At 48.2% G+C, this 24,561-nt stretch overlaps 1 protein-coding gene across 5 annotated transcripts in view; it reads left to right on the top strand.

Annotated features, from left to right (window-relative positions):
• Positions 1-23,665, top strand: part of MGAT3 (beta-1,4-mannosyl-glycoprotein 4-beta-N-acetylglucosaminyltransferase) — a 40,041-nt gene extending 16,376 nt beyond the window's left edge. For 3 of the 5 annotated variants that reach the window (XM_038409529.2, XM_043501857.1, XM_043501875.1), the window contains exon 2: positions 17,577-23,665. In XM_038409529.2, coding sequence (XP_038265457.1) covers positions 17,578-19,083 — 1,506 coding nt within the window. In that variant the 5' untranslated portion in view covers position 17,577 and the 3' untranslated portion in view covers positions 19,084-23,665. Of the gene's footprint in view, positions 1-4,642; positions 4,803-17,576 lie in introns of all 5 variants that reach the window. The other 2 variants (XM_043501867.1, XM_043501869.1) reach the window with 1 other exon arrangement.
• The last annotated feature ends 896 nt before the right edge of the window (positions 23,666-24,561 follow it).

Here is a 24,561-nt window from a genome sequence, read left to right on the forward strand (position 1 = left end):
CCAAGCAGTAATAGATTGGCTACTGTGGGAACGTGAGTATGCTGCCAAGCCTCAAGTGGGGCAGCGATGGACGGGGATGGAGGGCCAGCCTCTCCTTTCCTTGGCTGCTCTAATCCCACCAATATTCCTTTTTATTTCATGGCCTCTCTTGATTGTATGTATGTATTTATTTATTTGAATTGTCTTGGAGGTTTTATTATCTTCCTCCTTAGAGATCTTTTATCTGATAGATGAAAAAGCAACTGACAGCGCCTCCAAAAAAACCATGGCAGCTGGAGGCAATCCTGCTTTTCTCTGTCTAGGTTTCCATTCTATGCCCATCACCCTGGTATCTGAGCTGCTTCTTCAAGTATGCGTCAGTATGGATTCCATACTATGCCTCCTGGGCATGAGAGCGGAGTCATTTTGAATGGCAGTGTCCATTAGGAGCCCTATGCCTACTTTTGCTTCATTGTGAGGGCCTAAAGGTCAGAGTAGCTGCAACCCTCCTTCAGTTACCACTTAGCGTCCGTGACAATGAGATGCAACCTGGACTGTCCAACCTGCTGCTGTTCCTTGAGCTTCAAACTTAACCTTTTTGTGAAGAAATCGCTCATCAATTTCTTATTACTCATTTATTCATTACTTTTCCTCGGATGTTCCACACAAAAAAAGAAGGAGCAGAGGAGCCCCCTTGTCCACCCCCTGTATGTCCCTCCCACCCACCCTCCACAGCAGGTCAAGACACTTCACACCAGTCACTGGCACGGCAGACTCGAAACCCACAAGGTTTAAATGCTGCCCATTGTGTGACAGTCTTATGCCTGGAATTGATGGGCACAGCAGATGTCTGTTCTGCCTGGTGGAAGGATGTAACCCCAACAATTGCTCTGTCTGCTGCTCCTTCTCATCCCACACCCCAAAACTGAGAGAGATGTGGCTCAAATTACATCTCACAGCAATCCATGAAGATCGTGTCTGATCCCAGAAAAGACATCTTCCAACCCGGAGTTGAGGAGGCTATTTACAGCATGCACCCCAGTAAATGGCCACCATACCTCTGGTACCAGCAGGAGGAAGAAATCTAAAAGGGTGACAAGACTGCGGGTATTTGGCACCCAGGATTCTGGCGCCAATCACCCAGGTAACAGGGGTACACAGCTTCTGTGCCTAGCGCATTGGTCTGACTCTGGAGCAAGGAGACCTGGCACATGCACTATCCCCTTCAAGCACTGAGTGACAGACCCCCACCATGCGTGAACACAGTTCAGAGTGTGCAGTGTGCGTACCCCACAAGGAGGGCCTGAAGCAATTTTCCAAAGGCAAGTCCTCCAAATCCTCTTAGTCAAAGGACAGGAGCAAGGCACTGGCTGCGAAAGAGGCTTCGGAGACCACAGTGCCAGCACCAGTGTTGATACTAAGACCAGCCCTGGTACCAGTGCCAACCATTAAACCCTTCCCCATACCAAGATACAACTTTGAGGAGCTGCTTTCACCCCTCCTTTTGGCACCAGAACCAACACCGGCATTGGCAAGATCAGCCCCAAACCCACAACTAGTGGTACCCCTATTCCTGGAGATGAACTTCTCCTTGCCATCTTCAACCCAGTCCTTCTTCCCAACTGCAAGCAGGGAATCTTCTCCATTAGACAAGAATGGTACGTAAGGGGAGATCTGGAGGTGCCCTGTACTGAGCCCTATACGTGACTGGCAGTGGATGGGCCAACCACAATCTAACCAATACCTGTATAATTTACCATAGTGGACTTACTGGACCTACTGGGCCCACCTTCCAACTGATCTCAGAGTGGAGCCCCATGGCAGGTGCCAGGGAAAGGAAGGTGGTTTATATCACCATTGGAATCAATGCCTAGTATCCCCCCACACCAGAATCAGATGAGTCCCCTTGTGAGGGAGCAGAGATGACTCTGGAAATTCTCCTCCCCACCTACAGCTCTTCCTCCTCTCTGGATGAGGCCATTGTCTTGATCCCAACATTGGCCATCAGTGACTTCAGAGCCTCCCAAGACCTGCTTTCAAGAATAGCTGAAACCTTGGACTGGGAGACAGCAGTGAGCCAAGAAAAATATGCACAAGCAGCTCAGTGCTAACAAGAATTGCCCTACTGATCAATGAGGCATATTGGACCATGGCACACCCCAGCCTCGTTTCTGACTGCTTCAAAGTGAATAGAACAGTGCTATCAAGTCCCTCCCAAGGGCTTCTAATATTTTTATGTGCACCCGACACTGCGGTCACTTGTGGTATCTGCAGTCCAGGATAAGACCAGGGCTATTATGGGGACTCCAAAAGATATCCCCAAAACATTGGACCTTTTTGGGCCAAAGTCTTACTCACCAGCCTCCATCCAATTCTGCACCATAGAAGCAGGACCTGTTTGAGGAACACAGTTTTTTGATGTGGGAGAGGGTGACCCCTTCCTATTAGGTTCTTCCCGGACTGCAGGGAGGACTTAAGAGATGGGATCAGTGGTAGAAGGGGGGAGATGAAAGTGAAAACAGGGCTACAGGTAGCAATGGACAAGTCTGATATCACCACTCGATCCATGACTATGGCAGTCACAATGCACTGGTCCTCCTGATTACAGGCATCTGGGATTCTAATAGAAGTCAAGGCAACAATGGAGGACCTACCCTTTGAGGACATAGAGCTCTTCAACAGCTGAATGGACAAGGTGTTCTGTTCCCTCCAAGATTCAAGGGCAATGCTGTGCTCTTTAAAGATCTACACTCCGGTGCTGTACCACAAGCACGTCTCGTACCAGTCCCTACAAAGACAAAGACAATCATCTTATTCCCACAGTTGTCAATTGGAATAGCCATCCAGAAAGTAGCCCTGTTATACCAGGAAGTACATGTCACCCTCCTCCTCCATCCCGCCCCAGGCTCCTTCTCAGAGGCAGCAGATTTAATGGGGGTGTTGAGAGCCACGCTAAAAACATCTCAGAGCTTACCTTTGGAAATCACCTTGCCCCTCCCACTGGGCATGGTCAGAGATTACAATGACAAATGGGTGCTAGACACTGGTATATTGAAAACTGTGTACAAATTTCAAGCTGTCACTTTAAATCGTAAAGATTTTCCTGGTCCTGCTCTCAGGCTATGAGGCTTTATATGGAAACGTGCAATCGGAGTGGGTCTGCAGAGAGTCAGCCAAGAGTAAGGCGGGGTGAGTTGTGCCTCTCTACTTTAGGGAGCATCCTGCCTTTTGTCTCTCTGGTTTTGGGGTTCTTGTATGTTATTCCGAATTCTAAGTAATAAAGTAGTGTTACACTACAACTTTCCAGCAAAAGTATTTGTTTTTATCTAACTTCCCGATGTAGATGCCGTGAACATACCAGACATCACCACCCATGCTTACGCTATCCAGTTCCCTTCCTTACCCCCTACCCTTCCCGCTTCCCTGTCCCTCTTCAAGGATCCTTCTCACAAGAGCCATTGTAGAACAAAATGGCCTTGTTGCTCCAAGTAGGAGCTATGGAAGAGATTTCTCAGGAGAACAAAGAAAGAGGTTTCTGCTCTTGATATGTCCTTATCCTGAAGAAGACAAAGGGTCTTTGTCCTATCCTAGACTAGAGAAGACTGAACAAATACATAGAGTAGCTTTGAGTCAGGATGGGAACTCTTGCCTCCATTATTTCATTGCTTCAGGCTCAGAACTGGTTTGTGGCTCTTGACTCTTACAGGATGAATACTTCCAAATAGCCATCCATTCAGGCCACTGGAAGTACCAGAGATTTACAGTAGATCCAAATTATTACCAGTACCTTTTGGACTCTCTATGGCACTGAGAGTCTTTACGACATATCCATCCTTGTTTCTCACTGTGTCATCCAACAACCCCTTTGCTCTGCCTGCTATACCACTCTTGACTGTCCATTTCTCTGCTTCTCTCAGAATCAGTGTTCTGCCTTCTTCCATGCAGCACCTTCTGCCTGGAATGCCATCCCTGAACTGCCCTGTAAAGCCATTGCCCTTTTCTCTTCCACATCCCACCTTGAGAATTGGTGAGGTTTATTTAGCCCACAATCTTCAAAAATGGCCTCTGATTTTGAGTACCTCAGTTAGTGTGTCCAACTTGTGATCCCTCATGCTGATTTTTCAGAGCACCTGTAGCTCACATGGACCTCAACTGGAGTTGTGGGTACTCAGCAGCTCTGAAAATCAGGCCCTAGTAGCTGTAAAAGAATTGGGAACTGTCAAAACCCAGGTTTTGTTCTTGCTGAGTGAGCTGACTCCTTAGGTTAGTTCTACCTGAGCTTTCTCAAGGAAGGAAGGGAAGTGGTTTCCAGCAGGGTTAATTGTTTTATTTTAAGCCTTCGTAATAAGAAGTTCAAAATCTTGCAGGCTCGTCTCTCAGTCTGTGCAGGCCAAGTAGTCCCTTCCCCAAGTCTGTTCCTCACATCAGTAACCAGAATTTCCTGGCTCTTTCCTCAGAGCCTCAGCAACCAAGGACTTCACACAGTCTCCCTCCTGTCTGCTTGGTTTCAGGAGCAATCCTTCTCTGCAGTAGCTCTAGTCCTAGTGGTCCATGAGCATGGCCCCTGGCACTTCAGCTTTCAGGAGGAGGTTGCAATCCCCCCACCCCTTTCTACTGCCCTCTTTTATAAGGGTCAGCTAATTAAGTTCCAGCTCTCTCTCAGGTGCAGTGGATGTGGCTAATCAGCCAGCTGCAAGCCTCTGACCCCAGAGGAATGGCACCCTTGATACCTTCACAGTATCTCAAGTTGGGCATCCCAAAATGGAGGCACCCCAAATCAGCAGCCACTTCTGAACACAATGTCTTTGTTTTAAAGACACAAGGTATCTCTTCTCCCTGTATATCTTGCCCCGCTCCTGCACCCTTTGTATGTGGCTTATCATGTCAGACTGTAAGGTCTTTGGAGAGGTGTTTGAACACTGCCTAGCATACTGTGTATAGTCCCAGAATACTGGCGTTAAAGTCAGCGGGAGTGTGTAGAAGTGCTGCTCTCCTTCCTCTGCTAACAGCAGAGGGACAGGTCCTGGGAAGTCAGTGAGCTCCCCCTCTCCTGCCTCTTTACTGGCTGGGGAAATGAGCATAGGGGCTGGAACTAGGGGTGCTATCGCACCCACTGGCTCTTGAAGTGGTTTCCATATCCAGGGTTTACAGTTTGGTTCAGTGGCTCTCAGCACCCCCACTATACAAATTGTTCCAACACCCCTGGAAATGAGGACTCATCCGGCGAGAGAATCTGAAGTGAGAGCACCAGGAGCAGCTGGTGTCTGGGTTTATGACTTGGGACTCTGAGCCCTTCCACCAGCAGGTGGATCAGCACCAGCACACAATGGTCGGGGTGTCATCCAAGATGGGAGTCACTTATCTGCTTCATTCCTGGTCCACAGGATGATCCTTCTCCTTGCTGGTTCCTTGTTCCCTGCAGATGGGGTGGGGAGGAGGGAAAGTCTGCCACCTTTAGCCCTCCCTCCCCGGAGGGGAGAAAAGGAGATGCTGCCACCAGAATTCCTAACCAGAATCCAGGGGAAACAAATGGGCCTGCCCATTCCCCCCGCAACTCCCCGAGGGTGGTTAGGAGCACATCAGTTGTTTCCCTATGCAGCACACCTACATGCACGCACACTTTGGGTGGCTTTGGGGCTGTGGACTCCTTTCAGCTACCTTTATTCAGTTGTCCCCATTCTCTTCTGTGCCTTCTCTCATCACCCAGTAGGATACAGTGGTACTTCACTACATCCTGCCAGCACTTGTCCCAACATAAAAACAAAGTGGCAAGCTTCTCCTCCTTTGGTGATCTACTTTAACCACTACGGAAGACACATAATAAGTAACTATAATAATAATTTTTCATTGGAAACCAGGGCCGGGTGTCTTTGAGTTTGCTTGCTTTTTTCCGCACGTGATGTCGTCCTCTTCTGTGGCATAATAACCATCCTCATGGGAACCGGATGTCATGAGCAGACAGTGACTTGGGTTGGGGGAGCCCATTCCAGATGGTCATTCAGACTCTTTTTTTCTAGGACTTCAGGTGTTGGTAGAGGGAGAGGCAGAAGATGGGAATAGGGAAGGCTGTGGGAAGATGGAATTAGAGTACTGGCTTCTTGCTCTTGGATGATCAGAGAGAACCAAGCAAGAAAACAAAGATGTGTTTGTGGAGAGGTGAGGAGTTATACAGGAGCACAATGAATCTGCTTACACCTATGTCTTATACGTTTCTCTCTGCCAATTAAGACCCAGACTTTATATCTAATCCACACTTCCCCTATCTGTAAGGGGAAAGCTACTGTGGTTGGGGGATTTGTCTGAGAGGTTGGGAAGGTCTCATATTGGCAATAAGGGAGCATTAAAACTGAGAAATAGTTATGACCAACTGGCTTTGTGCCACTTTCAAACACAAAAGGGGGCCTTTCCTTATCTTAGTACATGACAAATAAAGAGAAGAACCTTACTTTGATTCCAGTGGGGCTTTAAAATCCATTTTGAGGTTTTCCATAGCACCCATCAATGTATCACTGTGGTGTCTAAATGCTTCCCAGGTAAATTAAATCTGCATAGCAAGGTCCCTAATGGATTTGTATTGAGTTTTTTGCTCTTCTACAGCCCTGGTTTAAAAGACGATCTGCTAAGAGAATTACATAATACTAATATCACTATTATTAGTTTTAACCTAGTTATAAGATTAAGTGTAGTTATCAAAGAGAAGGGACTTGTAATGAACGCTGAAGTTGGTCACACTCAAGGTTAGACTGATGACCTCTAGAAGATCATTCCACAGCCCCTCAACCTCCAGTTATACCAAGACTGCTTTATCTGCAGTGTTTTGTACTGGGTGTTGGAGCTGCATTGTCCCAGAGTAATACAGCTATCTTGCTGGATCCTGGATGGGGAGGTGGTTGCTAAAGTAGCTGACTCCTGACCCACTCATGACTTTGAAGATCATGGCCAAGACTTTTTTAAAAAGACAATAGAAACCAACTGGGAGACAGTGGAGGGGCTAGAATACAGAGGTGATGTGCTCACAGAAGCTCATCCCATTGAGGAAGGCAGGCAGACATATTGTGTACAAGATGGAGTCTCTGTCGCATCCATCTTAGTCCCTATATACAGCAAGATACAGTAATCTAGTCTGGAGGAGACCAACACATGTCGCTGTGGTCAGATCCTCGTCCAGGAGGGAGGAGTGGAGTTCCCTAGTAAGATGCAGGTGGAAGAAGGCATTTTGTCACCACTGGGACTACTTGGTTGTCTAGGCTTGGTGATGAACAGAACCCTATGCTCTCACTAGTTTGACAAACAGAATGCAGCTGCCTTCAGTGGAAGGGGAGGACAGCATCTTTGAAGAGTTTCTCCCCTTCCAAACAACATCACCTCAGGCTTGCATATGATCAATGTAAGACAGTTATTTTTCACCCAGGTGCTGTTTCTTGTGGCATCCTGGTGATGGTGTTCATTGTAATTAGGGAAAATCAGATAGTTGAATGCTGCACTGTCTGCTCCAGGTGTGTCATGTTGGTAGTGAGTCAGTGGCACTTTGAGGTCAGAGGTGTCAAAGTTGCAGGGAGGATGAATGACATGAGGTTTGTTGCTTTGAAGGAGGCTTTGATAGTTTCCATTAGCAGTGGAAAACAGTTGCTCTTTGCTTATTGTCACCAGCCAGGAGAGTCATGGATGGACTTTGAATTCAGTCCCTGAATGAAGGGGAATCTGATCAGAATCTATGTGCAGCCTTGTACTAAGATTCCCCCCCCCCAGAATGTCCCTGCTAGGGTCCTAGCCACACATATTCATTAAAAATATCATGGCATTTTCCATAAGAGCAAGAGTGTTGAATATAGTGTCCTGAATAAGTTTGTACTGGGACAATTGTATTCCGTTTCCTTACATTTTTTCCCCTGCAATTTCAATTTGATAGTGTATTCTTCACTTCCTGTCCTAAAATAGCGTGTAGTGCTGCCATGGCCTATCAAACTATAGTTGTCCACCCTAGTGATGGCTTCCTTTCAGTTGCTCTGAAGAGATCCCTTTTATATTCCCTGCTTACTTAAAAAAGGTGTTTTCTGGGGCACAGTTTATTCAGGGTTTGAAAGTGCTTTGAGACCCTTTGTGTGCAAATGCCATTATTCTCTTTGTCCCCTGAATGGACTCTGGGTGCAGTGCCTGAGATGAGGAGAATCTGTTCTAGATTTGTGTCCACCTGGTATGGACTCAACATTTAGCCTACCCAGGAGGGGGAAGAAAATCCTGAATTGGATTTCTGTGCTGCATGGAATAGATCCTGGGCGAAGCCTCTGAACTTGTTCCAGTTTGTGAGCTGCTGTTTAAGTGTCTGGGGGACATGTGGGTGAGTGGATGTGCACTAGGGCTCTTGGTGCCAAGATTAGGGGCATCATACACCTGGCTGTATGCTCTGCCTCCTCTTCCCATTGACCTCCAGAGCAAAATCTGGTGAATTGCCAGCCCATAAACTTTGTGCATTTTTCTTCATTGGGATCCAGGATGTGATTCCAGGATGACATAAATCAACTGATCATTTGATATTTCCCAGGTCACAGTAAAATGTAGCAAGCAACTGGGGATGTTGCAGGTGCACCACACTCCCAGCTGCTCGTTACTGCAGGGGAGGCTGGCTGTAGGTACAGGCTTATCCCTGGGACCTCAGGCATGGAAACATCCTTGAGACCCCCTCTTAAAAGAAAACAAACCTCTAGTTCTGCTGCTGGGGATTAGAGGATGGGCTGGGAGATGCTGCTGTGATGTCTCAAGTAGTTACTCAGACCTCTCTCCCCACCTAACTTTCAGAACCAACCTTCCACACAAACTTCCTCGTGGCTGGACTTTACAAAAATTAGACAAGCCATCTACAATACACACTTTGCTTCTCTACAAAAGAAAAAGGACACTAAACTCTCGAAACTACTACATGCCACAAGGGACCACAACAGTGGTTCCCGTAACCCACCCAGCAATATTGTTAATCTGTCCAACTATACTCTTAGCCCAGCAGAAGAATCTGTCCTATCTCGGGGCCTCTCCTTTTGCCCTCCACCCCCATGAACATGATACACTTCTGAGGTGACCTAGAATCCTATTTTTGACATCTCCGACTCAAGGAATATTTCCAACACACCTCTAACCAATGTATTAACCCACAGGGATCTTCCTACCAACACTACAAAAAGAAGGATTCTGGCTGGACTCCTCCTGAAGGTCGAAATAACAGACTGGACTTCTACAAAGAGTGCTTCCGCCGACGTGCAAGGGTTGAAATTGTGGAAAAGCAGCATCACTTGCCCCATTACCTCAGCCGTGCAGAACACATTGCCATCCACAGCCTCAGAAACAACTCTGACATCATAATCAAAAAGGCTGACAAAGGAGGTGCTGTTGTCATCATGAATAGGTCGGAATATGAACAAGAGGCTATTAAGCAGCTCTCCAACACCACTTTCTACAAGCCATTACCGTCTGATCCCACTGAGGATTACCAAAAGAAACTACACCATTTGCTCAAGAGACTCCCTGAAAAAGCACAAGAACAAATCCGCACAGACACACCCCTGGAACCCCGACCCGGGGTATTCTATCTGCTACCCAAGATCCATAAACCTGGAAATCCTGGACACCCCATCATCTCAGGCATTGGCACCCTGACAGCAGGATTGTCTGGCTATGTAGACTCCCTCCTCAGACCCTACGCTACCAGCACTCCCAGCTATCTTCGAGACACCACTGACTTCCTGAGGAAACTACAATCCATCGGTGATCTTCCTAAAAACACCATCCTAGCCACTATGGATGTAGAAGCCCTCTACATCAACATTCCACACAAAGATGGACTACAAGCCGTCGGGAACAGTATCCTCGATAATGTCACGGCTAACCTGGTAGCTGAACTTTGTGACTTGTCCTCACCCATAGCTATTTCACATTTGGGGACAATGTATACCTTCAAATCAGTGGCACTGCGATGGGTACCTGTATGGCCCCACAGTATGCCAACATTTTTATGGCTGACTTACAACAACGCTTCCTCAGCTCTCGTACCCTAATGCCCCTACTCTACTTGTGCTACATTGATGACATCTTCATCATCTGGACCCATGGAAAAGAAGCCCTTGAGGAATTCCACCTGATTTCAAAAATTTCCATCCCACCATCAACCTCAGCCTGGACCAGTCCACACAAGAGATCACCTTCCTGGACACTATGGTGCTAATAAGCGATGGTCACATAAACACCACCCTATATTGGAAACCTACTGACCGCTATTCCTACCTACATGCCTCTAGCTTTCACCCAGATCATACCACGCAATCCATTGTCTACAGCCAAGCTCTACGATATAACCGCATTTGCTCCAATCCCTGAGACAGAGACAAACACCTACAAGATCTCTATCATGCATTCTTACAACTACAATACCCACCTGCTGAAGTGAAGAAACAGATTGACAGAGCCAGAAGAGTACCCAGAAGTCACCTACTACAGGACAGGCCCAACAAAGAAAATAACAGAATGCCACTAGCCATCACCTTCAGCCCCCAACTAAAACCTCTCCAACGCATCATCAAGGATCTACAACCTATCCTGAAGGACGACCCATCACTCTCACAGATCTTGGGAGACAGGCCAATCCTTGCTTACAGACAGCCCCCCAATCTGAAGCAAATACTCACCAGCAACCACACAACAGAACCACTAACCCAGGAATCTATCCTTGCAACAAAGCCCATTGCCAACTCTGTCCACATATCTATTCAGGGGATACCATCATAGGGCCTAATCACATCAGCCACACTATCAGAGGCTCGTTCACCTGCGCATCTACCAATGTGATATAAGCCATCATGTGCCAGCAATGCCCCTCTGCCATGTACATTGGTCAAACTGGACAGTCTCTATGTGTAAGAATAAATGGACACAAATCAGATATCAAGAATTATAACATTCAAAAACCAGTCGGAGAACGCTTAAATCTCTCCGGTCACACGATTACAGACCTGAGAGTGGCTATCCTTCAACAAAAAAACTTCAAAAACAGACTCCAACCGGAGACTGCTGAATTGGAATTATTTGCAAACTGGATACAATTAATTTAGGCTTGAATAGAGACTGGGAGCGGATGGGTCATTACATAAAGTAAAACTATTTCCCCATGTTATTTCTGCCCCCACCCCACCCCCTACTGTTCCTCAGACGTTCTTGTTAACTGCTGGAAATGGCCCACCTTGATTATCACCACAAAAGGTTTTCCTCCTTTCCCCCCCTCCTTCCTACTGGTAGAGCTCATCTTAAGTGATCACTCTTCTTACAGTGTGTATGATAAAATCCATTGTTTCATGTTCTCTGTGTGTGTATATAAATCTCCCCACTGTATTTTCCACCAAATGCATCTGATGAAGTGAGCTGTAGCTCAAGAAAGCTTATGCTCAAATAAATTTGTAAGTCTCTAAGGTGCCACAAGTACTCCTTTTCTTTTTTGCGAATATAGACTAACATGGCTGCTACTCTGAAATCAGAACAAAAGTAACCTTTCTACCTGGTTTAACCAGCTGAGTTCTTTATTTGCTGGGTGCCATTGCCAGTCCCTACTGAGTCAAGTTCCCTCCCAAAAATTGTCAGGAGAGAGGAGACTTTGTGTTCCAGTGGCCCTGCTAACTGATCATTACTTTGTGAGGAGCAGCTGGGGTTCTGAGAACCTGTCCCTAATAGATTATTAGGTATTTCCCTTTCAAATTTCTACCATGCACAAGGTGTTTTGAATAGGAAGGGTGGGGAGAAATGTTCTCCTCACCTGATGACCTGTGGCCTTAGCTGCAATTCCTAGGTGTATCTCACACTTCAAAGCTGATCTGAGGAAAGGGAAAGGAAAAGAGCGGACACTTTTGGTCTCAGCCCACCAAGGGCAATGAGGTTTCTCCACTCTCAGTCAGAGGAATCCCTGGTATGTGAGGATGGAGTTGATTTGGGGAGGGGCTTTCATACTGGCATATCTGCACTTCTCAATTTGCCTCCTTTAGGGATGTTTCAGGAAATGAGTTTGACAGTTCTCAGCACCAGGGTCCCAACAAAAGGCAAAGATGAGCAGGAAAAATTGTCTTGCAGGAAATGTCAGGGCTAGAAGAGAAGAGGGTACTGCAGGTTAAGATTGGGCTGGCAAAGCTGCTGACATTGGCTGTGTGCCCTGGCAGAGCTATGGGGTGGTCTCAGGACTGGAATAGCAGTGAGTGTTACAGGTCAAAATCGGAGTATATTGGCTGAGACTTGCGGACGTAGGAGAGCTGGAGAGGAAATTCAAGTATGCAATTTTAGGGAGCAAAATACACTTTAATTTCTGAAAGCCTATATCCGGGAAGGTCAGCTAGTTTCCATGAGCTATTCAAACCTTGGTCTGTTTATTGAGCCTACCACCAGGCAGGCCAGCTGTGGTGGGAGTACTTACCCAGTAGGAACTGGAATGAAATTCATAACAAGCATCACACAGACCAACCAACAGCAGCTGGATAAGAACATAGGAATTGCCACAGGGATTATGCCAAGGGTCTATCTAATTCAGTATTCTGCCTTGATACTGACCAGGAGGAGGTGTATTCTTGTGCTTCCACAGAGACCTTGTACTCCATTATTATGTAGTTGGATCTACCTGTAGGGCAAGTTCCTTCCTAACTGTAGGTCCTACTGACCTGGGGCTAGACTGGAGCCAGTAACCTAGAAGCCAAAGGCTCACTTTTCTCCCAGACCTAGAGCCAGAGTTTAACTGGTGTCTTATAGATGAAAGGCTCTGAATAACCCTCCTCATTCCGTGCATAATCCTATCACCCTGTCACTCCCTAATTACAGGGCTGGAAAAATCTACTCATCCAGGACAAGTAGGTATGTTTCTTGGCTGTGTCCCATCCACTGCTGTAGTACCTATGTTTTTATTTTAAAAACATCTAGCCCTAAAGGAAACCTTCCAAATGTAAGGAAAGCAGAATGGCTTCCTATAAGACCACTCCAGTGCTTCCACTGATGGGAGGAGAGAGAGAATGGGACCCTGGTACTGTTGGCCATAAGGCGGCCTGATGGGGGTGCCACTCTCTAGAGCAGGGGGCCCTGGTAAGGTTGTCAACTTTCTAATTGCACAAAACTGAACACCCTTGCCCCGCTCCTGTCTGCCCCTTTCCCGAGGCCCTGCCCCTGCCCCATCCCTTTTCTGAAGCCCCCCCCCTCGCTCTCTCCATCCCCCCCCCATCATTCACTCTCCCCCACCCTCACTCACTTTCACCAGGCCGGGGCAAGGGCTCCAGCTGGGAGTGTAGGCTCTAGGGTGGGGCCGGGAATGAGGGGTTTGGGATGCAGGCGGGAGCTCCAAGCTGGAGCCAAGGGGTTCAGAGTGCAGGAGGGTGTGAGGGGTGCAGGCTCTGGGATGGAGTTTGGGTATGGGACAGGGCTCAGGGCTGGGGCAGGGGGTTGAGGTGTGGGAGGGGGGTTGGGGTGCGGGTTCAGGGAAGGGGCTCAGGGCTGGGGCAGGAGGTTGGGGTGCAGGGTCTGGGCAGCACTGACCTCAGGCAGCTCCCAGAAGCAGCCAGAATGTCCCTGTGGCCCCCTCGATGCAGGGGAGTCCAGCATGCTGCCCTTGCCTGCAGGTGCCATCCTTGTGGTTCCCGGCCAATGGGAGCTGTGGAGCCGATGCTCGGGGAGGGGCCAGTGCACGGAGCCTCCCTGGCCCCTGTGTTCTAGGGGCTGCAGGGACATGTTGCCACTTCTGGGAGCTGCGCAGAGCCAGGGCAGGCAGGGCGCCTGCCTTAGCCCTGCTGCGCCGCCGACGGGACTTTTAATGACCCAGTCGGCGGTGCTGACTGGAGCCACCAGAGTCCCTTTGCAACCGGTTGGCAACCCTAGGCCCTGGAGATCTCCACCACCCCAGCAGAGGGCTCTGTGTGGGGACAGGGCCTACTATTACCAGCACCCCTTCAGCAGAGGTCAGAAGTGTGCCCCACCCATCCACACACCCATACAGTGCCTTGTGCTGGTGTGAGCAGGGGCCCCCTGCTGAGTTGGCATGCACAGGTATTCAGGCAGGCTGCGGCTGCCCTGCTCCTTAATCCGCTCCTCCATTTCTGGCAACCTGCCCCCACCTCAGCAGAGAGCTCTGTGCATGAGGCAAGTATACATGGATTTTTTTTGAGCAGAGGGCTGGGGATTCCCAGCACTGACATATTGGTGCAGCATTGATTTATTTGTGTGGGGGGGTAGGGGGTTAGCATTAATTGGTGACACACAGTTCATCCAGAAGGAGAATGGCTCTTTGGGCCCAGGCAGTGGGAGTTGCCTGGCCAGTAGGAGATTGGACAGGCAGGTCTGTGGCTTGGGAAATCAGTGCATTTGAGCCTGAGGAGCAGGCTAAGTCCTTGGGCCAGGTCAGTGGCTTTCAACCTGTGGTCTGTGGACTCCTGGGGGCCTGCAGACTCTGTCTAAGATTTCCAAACGGGGCCACATCACTATTGGAAATTTTTTAGGGGTCAGGAAATGAAAAAAGGTTGAAAACCACTGGGCTAGTGGATGTTGGGTACATTTTTCAAGCCTTGCGTAATTAACCCCTCATGTGGGATACTGTCAGCCTGATTCTCTTCTTGCACCAATGTCAGCCAGGAGCTGTATAAATCATGTCAGGCCTAGAAAATCATGAGGTATTAAAAATAATAATTTGGGAGTGGGGGGATTTCTTCTGGTTTTGAGCTTTTAGGGTTCCGGTTTGCCAGTTTCCTCTCTTTCCTCTCCCCCAACAAAACAAAACAAAAAACAAAAACCTGAGATCTAGAAACTTAACTTTTTTTTTTTTTTTTAAATGAGATTCTTGTGGGTTCCAGGGCTCCAGGAGCTGGAGTTCTAAGAAATACACCAAATATTGGAGAATCGCAATAAAATCACAAGCATTAACAATACAGCAGGAGGAATTTCACTGGTGCTAATAGGGTCAAACTCCATGAGCTAGGCTGATTTACACCAGCTGAGGATTTGGCCCAATGGAATTCTACTGGTGTCAAACCAGTGCAAGCGAGGGTAGAATCAGGCCAATTGTGTCAGATATGGGAACTCTTAAGAATGTAAGAACGGCCATACTGGGTCAGACCAAAGGTCCATCTAGCCCAATATCCTGTCTTCTGACAGTGACCAATGCCAGGTGCCCTAGAGGAAATGAACGGAACAGGTAATCATCAAGTGATCCTTTCCTTGTCACCCGTTTCCAGCTTCTAGTAAACAGAAGCTAGGGACACCATCCCTGCCTATCCTGGCTAATAGCCATTGATGGACCTATCCTCCATGAATTTATCTACTTCTTTTTTTAACTCTGTTATAGTCTTGGCCTTCACAAAATCCTCTGTCAAGGAGTTCCACAGTTTGACTGTGCATTGTGTGAAAAAATACTTCCTTTTGTTTGTTTTAAACCTGCTGCCTATTAATTTAATTTGGTGACCCCTAGCTCTTGTGTTATGAGAAGGAGTAAATAATACTTCCTTACTTACTTTCTCCACACCAGTCATGATTTTATAGACCTCTGTCATATACCCCCTTAGTCATCTCTTTTCCAAGCTGAAAAGTCCCAGTCTTTCCTCATATGGAAGCCATTCCATACCCCTAATAATTTTTGTTGCCCTTTTCTGAACCTTTCCCAATTCCAATATATTTTTTTTGAGATGGGGCAGCCACATCTGCACGCAGTATTCAAGATTTGGGCATACCAGGGATTTCTATAGAGATAATATGATATGATATTTTCTGTCTTAACTCTTCTGTCTTCTGAAGTGTTCTTAATCCTGCACACCTTCTCCCCGCTCAAGCTTCCCATGTCTGTAATGATATTTGTGCATGGCCGTAAATCATTCCGCCTCAAAGATTTTTGAAGTTAGTGATCAACTGAATGCTTCACAAACATTAACAAACTGGATCAGCCCCCTTCCTCTTTCCCTGACAACCCCTGGTACCTTAGTAAGCTGGCATCTTGATGCAGATACTCTTTGTCCTGTGACCAAAGTGTCTAACAAAAATAACAGGGGAAGTGCCCACTTGGAAACGTCTCCCTCCAAAAAATATCCCCCCAAGCACTACACTCCCTTTCCTGGGGAAGGCTTGATAAAAATCCTCACCAATTTGCATAGGTGACCACAGACCCAAACCCTTGGATCTTAAGAACAATGAAAAAGCAATCAGGTTCTTAAAAGAGAATTTTAATTAAAGAAAAAGTAAAAGAAAAACCTTTGTAAAATCAGGAAAGGACATACCTTACAGAGTAGTTAGATTCAAATCATAGAGAATCCCTCTAGGCAAAACCTTAAGTTACAAAAAGACACAAAAACAGGAATATACATTCCATTCAGCACAACTTATTTTATCAGCCATTTAAACAAAACAGAATCTAATGCATATCTAACTAGATTGCTTACTAACTCTTTACAAAAAGAAAAGGAGTACTTGTGGCACCTTAGAGACTAACAAATTTATTAGAGCATAAGCTTTCGTGAGCTACAGCTCACTTCGGAGTTCTGACCTGCATTCCTGCTCTGGTACCAGCAAAAGCATCACGCACACAGAGAGGACCCTTTGTTTTTCCGCCCCTCTCCAGCTTTGAAAGTATCTTGTCTCCTCATTGGTCATTTTGGTCAGATGCCAGCGAGGTTATCTTAGCTTCTGAACCCTTTACAGGTTAAAGGGTTTTTCCTCTGGCAAGGAGGGATTTAAAGGTGGTTAGCTCTCCCTTTATATTTATGACACCATGGTCCAGAGGCAACATGTTCAGCCCCTAACACGTAGGGGATGGAAGGCAAAGCAGTTGAGTAACAGTCCAGTAGCCCAATGGACTTTAGGTGGAAGGGAGAGAAAAGGTGAGGCCAGATTAATTTTTGAAACTCTCCCTGCTCATCATTGAGTAGCTTTTCCTGGGAGTGAGGATTTCTTTAGGACATATGTTGTAGATGACCCTCCAAATGGTTTTGGGGATTCAGGTATCTCCCATACCCCGGAAATTGAGATCATTAGCTAAACGTTTTTATGGCCCCTTCTCCCATACACTCCACTCCACCCCAATCACATCATCTTTTCAGCCTCAACCTTCTATTCTCCTTGCCCCTCATCCCAACCACTCTCTATCTCCCCCTTCCAGCAGCCCCCTAACCTTTTGGTGATATACCATATGAGTGAGCTCTCTGTATTTTGTCCCCACCTTGCCATCTGCTCTAATTAAATCTGCTGAGCTTGGAGACTTCGTGGGATCAGAGGTGCCCAGAATTCTATGCTTCCCATCCCCTTACCTGGACACTAATGGCATGTTCTAGAATATATCAGGTCTAAAGACAGTGCCCAGGCCTGGGGAGGTCAGATTTGCTGAACTCCAAGAGGGAACTCAGCAAAGGTGGCAGGTCTGGTGAGAATGGGAGGGAGGAAATTGGGTTGGATTAGATTTGAGGGAAAGATTCCAGCTGGAGGCTATTCTATCTGAGTTTGGACCTCGCTCTGGTTATATCCTAGGCTTCACACAACACTCTTTTCCTCATTGGTCCAGGGATCTTTTGCAGCCAACTAATAACTGAATGTTACTTTTCTCTTTGGCTTTTCCTCAGGATGAAGATGAGACGCCACAAGCTCTTTCTGACTCTGTGCATGGCTGGTCTCTGCCTCATCTCCTTCCTGCACTTCCTCAAAGCCCTCTCTTACGTCACCTTTCCCCGGGAGCTAGCTTCGCTTAGCCCCAACCTTGTCTACAGCTTCTTCTGGAACAATGCGCCTGTCACTCCGCAGGTCAGCCCCGAGCCAGGAGGGCCAGAGTTTCTCCGTACGCCGCTGTACTCCCATTCACCCCTGCTTCAGCCCCTGCCACCCAGCAGGGCCAGTGAGGACCTGCACAAAGCTGAGTTTTTACTGCAGGAAGACACGTCAGAATATTTTGTCCATACCAAAGCTGGCGGCGTCTGCTTCAAGCCAGGCACCAGGATGTTGGAGAAGCCACCAGCGGGCCGAATGGACGAGAGAGAAGATGGCGCTGCTTCGGGGCACCCAGCTCGCAAGCCGCTGAGCACCAGCGGCACAAAGCGGCGCAAGTGGGTGGAGTGCGTGTGCCTGCCTGGCTGGCATGGCCCTAGCTGTGGGGTGCCCACTGTGGTCCAGTACTCAAACCTGCCCACCAAGGATCGGCTGGCACCACGTGAGGTACCCCGGCGGGTCATCAATGCCATCAACATCAACCATGAGTTTGACCTCCTGGACGCCCGTTTCCATGAGCTGGGTGATGTAGTGGATGCCTTCATGGTCTGCGAGTCAAACTTCACAGCCTATGGCGAGCCGCGCCCACTAAAGTTCCGCGAGATGCTCCTCAATGGCTCCTTCGACTACATCCGCCACAAGGTGCTCTATGTCTTCCTTGACCATTTCCCTCCCGGTGGGCGCCAGGACGGCTGGATCGCCGATGACTACCTGCGCACCTTCCTGACACGGGACGGAACCTCCCGCCTACGCAACCTGCGCCTGGATGATGTCTTCATCATCGATGACGCGGATGAGATCCCGGCCCGCGATGGCGTGCTGTTCCTCAAGCTCTACGATGGCTGGACAGAGCCTTTCGCCTTCCACATGCGCAAGTCCCTCTATGGTTTCTTCTGGAAGCAGCCCGGCACCCTAGAGGTGGTTTCTGGCTGCACAGTGGGGATGTTGCGTGCTGTCTATGCCACGGACGGGATCCGCCTCCGCCGCAGAGAGTACTACACCATGCCCGGCTTCCGGCAGTACGAGAACACCACAGGCCACATCCTGGTGCAGTGGTCACTGGGCAGCCCCCTCCATTTTGCTGGCTGGCACTGCTCCTGGTGCTTCACCCCAGAGGGTATCTACTTCAAACTGGTGTCAGCCCAGAACGGGGACTTCCCCCGCTGGGGTGACTACGAGGACAAGCGGGACCTCAACTACATCCGGGAACTGATCCGGACTGGTGGCTGGTTCGATGGCAACACCCAGGAGTACCCCCCTGCTGACCCCAAGGAACAAATGTATGCCCCAAAGTACCTGCTAAAGAACTACCAGCGGTTCCACTACCTGCTAGAGAATCCCTATCGGAGGGCAGAAGGGGCTGGGTGACAGGAGCGGGACTTGCATGGGAAATGGGAACATTAGAGCAAAGGGGAAGAGTGAGGTGTGTCTTTTATTTTCCTTTTTCATTTTGTTTCCAGCCAAGGTGCATAGTTTCTCTGCATTCTCTGCCTTTCTGGGAGTGAGACTTGGGGTGGGATTCCCAGTCATGCTAATGAGGGCCAGAGGGAAGAAGAGGAAATGGGAACTGGCCCTGTAGAAGGCAAAAAGGCTGTGGTACACCCCTTCAACCTTGCCTGCAGGGTGGCGAGATCTTATCCAGGGGATAGATTTTCCTACACAAGGGTGGGTGGAGGGAGCAGCTGCCCCCACCGTGGAACAGGTTGCATGCACATGTGCATCTGGACTTGTCAATGAGCATGTGAGTGGGCGGGCGAATGTATGATCATGTGCATGTGAGTGGATGTGTGTGTCATGCGTGTTCATGTGAGTTTGTGTGTACATGTGCAAAAGTATCTCTATAGGCATTTATTTTTTTACCTCGGTAGTCTTTAAAATACAGCCTCTCGCTACCAACCCATGTCAATGCGTCTCTCATGGGCTCCACTCTTTGTCTAACGTGCTGCCAGTCCTGGAGCTTGCAGATAAGAGAAGAGGGGTGGAACACAAGTATTGTACTCCTTCCCTATCCCCACCTCACTGTTGCTCTGCACCCCACACCTTAGCTCTGCCCTCAAAGCTTCAGGCTGTGTCCCGGCAACCTGCTTTCATCAGGGAACAAGCTGCAGGGGTCTTCTCTAGGTTGATTGTGTGTTGTGTTCACAAGTGTGTGGATTAGTGTATGCACAAGTGTTAATGTGGATGGATTTGGCAGGTGTGTGGCAGAGTGCGTGTGTGTGTGAAAGAGAGGTAGGAGTGTGGCAGGATTCAGAAGCTCTGCTATCTACTTAGTGGTTAAGGATATTCAGGGAACCCTCTACAAGCCTGCTGGGTATAGGGGGAGGCCAGGAAGCTGTAGGCTCTGTGTGCCAGTGCTTCATAAATGGGCCTGTTCAAAACCAGCTCTGGATAGGGGGGTAAGAATAGGGACAACTTTAGAGAGGAGCTGCTGGCAGTATCTGTGGCAGGGAGCCTCCCTCCCCAATATAATACAACATAAGTGCTGGTTAATCCTCTTCTCCCTGGAGTAAAAGGGAGGGGAAGGGGAAATCCTAACCCCCTAGAGCCTAGCCTGGGTGTTGGGGCCAGTGGGCTACAGACTGCATCCAGGCACAGCACCCACCCCAGGGACAGGGAGAATCAGCTGCGGGATTACTCCTGGAACACTGCTGCCTTGTGGCTGGGAGGATGCGTGAGCCAGACTCCTTGTCTGGACTGTGGAGAGTCATGCAGTGAGGAGGGGAAGTGACAGTGCTGGATTTAGGAGCCGAACCAATCGGAGCCAGCGAGCTAAGCTCTCCATCCCTGTTGTCCCCGCACTGGGTTTTTAATGACAGGGTTTGCTTCTTTCCTTGACTGTCTTGGTTCTTTGGGGTGACAGCCACCTTCCCCTCTCCTAGTTTGAGCAAATGGCTCCGTAGTGTGTGCCTGATCCGTAGCATGTAGCGGGGTGAGGTACAGTGTGAACCTATGTTACTCTGAACCTATGTTACTCTTCCAGTTGAGAGGATACGCTAAAGAGAGAAATGATGGAAACATGATTCCCCACCCTCTTGTTTGGAATAAGCATGCGGGAGAAAAGGGAATGTTCCCTATAAAGAACGATCACCCGCCAGCGAGGCCAGCCGTGCTGAAGACAGGGGGCTTTCTTTGCCAATGGGAGTATAAATCACCCTGACCATCAGGGTACACCACCTTTGGTTTTTTGCCTGGTTTCCCATTTCTGCTACTCTCTTTTCCCTGTGTGCTCCCTCCTCCATCTGTCGGGGGGAAAGTGACAGGTCCTAGGGCTCAGTTCTCAGATTGTGGCTTCCTCCTGATCCTATAAGCATTTCTAAAGTTCTTATCACCTTGGTATCTATTCCTGTAGCACTTTGAACTAACTGAATTCCTTTTTTCAAGCAGCTGTGGGTCCAAAGTAGATAGAATGACATAACACACCAAGATTGGAACCCCTTGGTTCTTGACAGATCTGAGCTATGTTTAATCCTATCTCACTCCTAGTCCCATGACACCTGCTCAAAAGAGGCTAAGTGTCAGTATGCGTTATACACAACCGCTACCATCACCCACTACAGTCTGCTCCATGAGATCACTCAAGGCTGGCACATGGAATCGGAGAAGGGGAAATTTCCACTCTCGCCCCTGGGAGAAAGCTGTGGCTGTGCTGCCCAAGCTGAGCTTCAGCGGCTTGACCCATCAGCGAGGGTGTGAAGGAGGCGTGGTTCAGGCAGAGGGCTGGTACCTCACAGACCAAGGTCTCCAGGCCCATTGGCCACAGAGAGTTCATGACTATGGTGAAGGAACCCTCATGAACTGGAGGGTGATTGCAAAAGGTGGGGCATATGTTAAGGGAGAAGGCCTTTGCAGCAGTGGGTATAGCACAGCTGGGCAGTACTACAGTTCCAAGCGAAGGCAGAGGGAGAGCACCATGCATCAGCACAAGGGCCTGGTGCAAGATATTGCAGAGAGGTATGCAAGGGCCCAGACATTGCTCATTTTCTTTCATTCTTGAAGAAATAGTGAGAGCCCAGAACCTGCCTTCAGACCCTCTGCTTTGACTCCGCCTTTCCACAGGAACAACAAAACAACCCAAAGTCCAGTCCCTGCTGACTGGAGGGGAGAGAGACACACACTATATATCTTTGTCTGCAAACTCCATAATGCTGGGAGGTGCTCAGCTACCTTGATGGCAGGCACCATATAGCTAGAACTTGAGTCCCTTCCTTGCAGCACAGTGCTAGCCACTAGTCTGGGGCGGATTTAGGACATCCGGTTAATGCCAGGAATCTTCCTGGATAGGAAGCGATGTGGGACTAAGCCGACCACAATCCACAGTACTGAGTATTAGAAATGAAACTTGAAACAGGCTTCTGTGTTGAGGGACTTTCAGGAGAAATGTGTTTGGTTTTATTCTTCATATGAATTATTTTTGTAATTGTTCAGTTTAAAGCCAAACCAGTTTATATTTATGGTATTTACCTTGCGTGGCTAATCCTCTCCTGACTGGGTTTTGAGAAATTGACCTCTTGTGGATTGAACATCTTCCACTTCCATCGTCCCTTGCAGGCTGCCGAGTGGGATTTTGGGGAACTAGCTCTTGCTGGTTGATTTCTCAGGCCAGCAGTCCACCCCAGCCAGGCCCTGAAGGAATGGAAAGCAGAGGTTACATATGTAATTTGATCAGATGGCTGGATGGGTGCCTGTAGGAGGGAGAGAGCGATTAAGCTTGAACAAGGAACAACACAAAAGTGCAGGGTCTCAAAGTGTGGCAAGGAAGAAATGGGTGTGATGATAAGGATTGGTCCAGAGCCCTCATTCCCACAAACCATTGGTATGAGCAATACCAATTTGATCATGTCTTGATCTGGCACTGAAGATACTGCAATGGAGTCTATGCAATGGAATATATCTGGGGCATGGTTATCACAGCTGGGTTATGTGCTGTTTGTTGCAGCAATCATAACTGAGAATGAGTAGTACAGCTCACTTCCTCCTTTGCCAACAAACTCTTCTTTGACAGCTGCTGCTTCACTCATGGCTAAGTGTCTTTTCACCTTTAACCCCTCACTACCCTTCTTAATTTGAACCATGGATGAGGCAGCCTCTGCCATTTCTGGGGCTTACACTCTGCTGTGTGTCTGTTTCAGTCTGTTGTATTAATGTCCCCTGCTCCTTTGTAGTTTTCAAGGCTCTCTCCTCCCATCTGTCCACATTAAGTCCTGAGAGGCGGGCTATTTCCAGGTTGTTTATAAGCAAGGTTGAGGACATGGTGTTGGAGCAGGTGGGTCCCCCTTACAGGACAGACTGGCTTGAAGGTGCTTCTCCCTATCCCATCAGTGGAGCTGGTGGTAAAGCTTGGTGATGCTCAGAGCCAGATTGAGTATGATCTCCCTGGGGGAACAAGAGACAAAGGATGGGATTGTTTTTATGGCTCTGTGTTTATTATGAAAAGGAAAACATCACAGTTCTCTACTTAGTGTTCTTTCCTCCTATATTTGCAGTATGTCCCTGTTGCTGAGGTATTCCCTAGAACTCCTGTTTGCCTCCAACCGGGGGACACACTGCAACATATCATTTATATGCTGAGGGTGGGCAAATGAAGAGGCTCTGATTCATCCCATTAATGTGGCAAGGCTGGGGGAGCTCAGAGCAGCATTTTTCCCAGTTACCCTCAAGCAAGGTATCCTCCTGAGACCATAGCTTCTTCTCACACCCTGGAACCGTCCCACTTCATGTCCCTTTGTCACCCCCTTTCTTCATCAACTTTCATGGCTGCTGCAGATCTGCACTGTGAGGACCCTGGAGCTGGTCATTCCTGGTCCTGTTAGTAAACACTGGTTAGGAAGGCAGTGGGCAAGGGAAAGGTCATCCTGGATTTACAGACCTAAAACTGGGGAGGAGGGGGCAGAAGGGGAAGGGACCCCAAATCCCTTAGTCTTTGTGTTCAGAGCTCAAAAAAAAAAAACCCTTCAATCTCTCTGAGAAGTTGGAGGAGCTCACCCTTAATGTGAAAATAGAGGAGTATAAATGTGGGGTGGAAAAAAAATGGGAGGGGTTTTACCCCCAAATGTCAAGAAAAGGGAGGAGAGTATAATGCACTAGACATATACTGGGAATATCAGAGCTGCAACCAATGGTACAGAAAGGAGGAATACAAGGCCAAAAGCCAAACTGGGAATTCAAACCACTGTCCATTCTCATTCCTGCAGGAATGATCACGCAGTATCCTCCATGAAGCAATGCACTGGCATTCCCATGGGACTGATGCTACCCAGGGAACTGACTTGTGGTGTTGCCCAGAGCGCCCTCTTTTGGCAAAGGAATGCGTGGACTTGCCAAAAACCCCAACAACCCTGTAATTTATAAACACCAGTAACAATTAATTTTTGTAAGGATGAATCAAATGTACATTCTGAAATCATTTTCTCTGTAAATGGTTGGATTTCATTTCACCCTTAAAGGGATACTTAAAAAGGAGATGATAAAAATAATAATAAAAAATTTACAAAGTATGAAGGGAAACCAGATGGTGTTTGTAGCTGCCTTTATTTCAGCCCACATGGTCAGGAACCCATGGAAAAGAGGCAAAGAGGGTGCTGTCTCCGGCTGTGGCATGTCTCTGCCATTCCTGAGTAACCGTGGATCACTTGGGAGCTTTAACACCTGAACCTTTGAATGCAGACACAATATTCTACCCAGTGACTTAAAGGAGCAATCGCTCTAGCTCAGCCAACAGAGGGAGTTCATGCGCCCCACTGAGCAAGTCGGATATATTTCACCCAACAGAGTCCAGTGCGGTGTAGGCATAATCACATGGATGATTTCTGGCAACTGTGAGCCAGAATTTCTGTAATAATATTGTTG

Source organism: Dermochelys coriacea, chromosome 1 (assembly GCF_009764565.3).
Source record: "Dermochelys coriacea isolate rDerCor1 chromosome 1, rDerCor1.pri.v4, whole genome shotgun sequence".
NCBI lineage: Eukaryota > Metazoa > Chordata > Testudines > Dermochelyidae > Dermochelys > Dermochelys coriacea.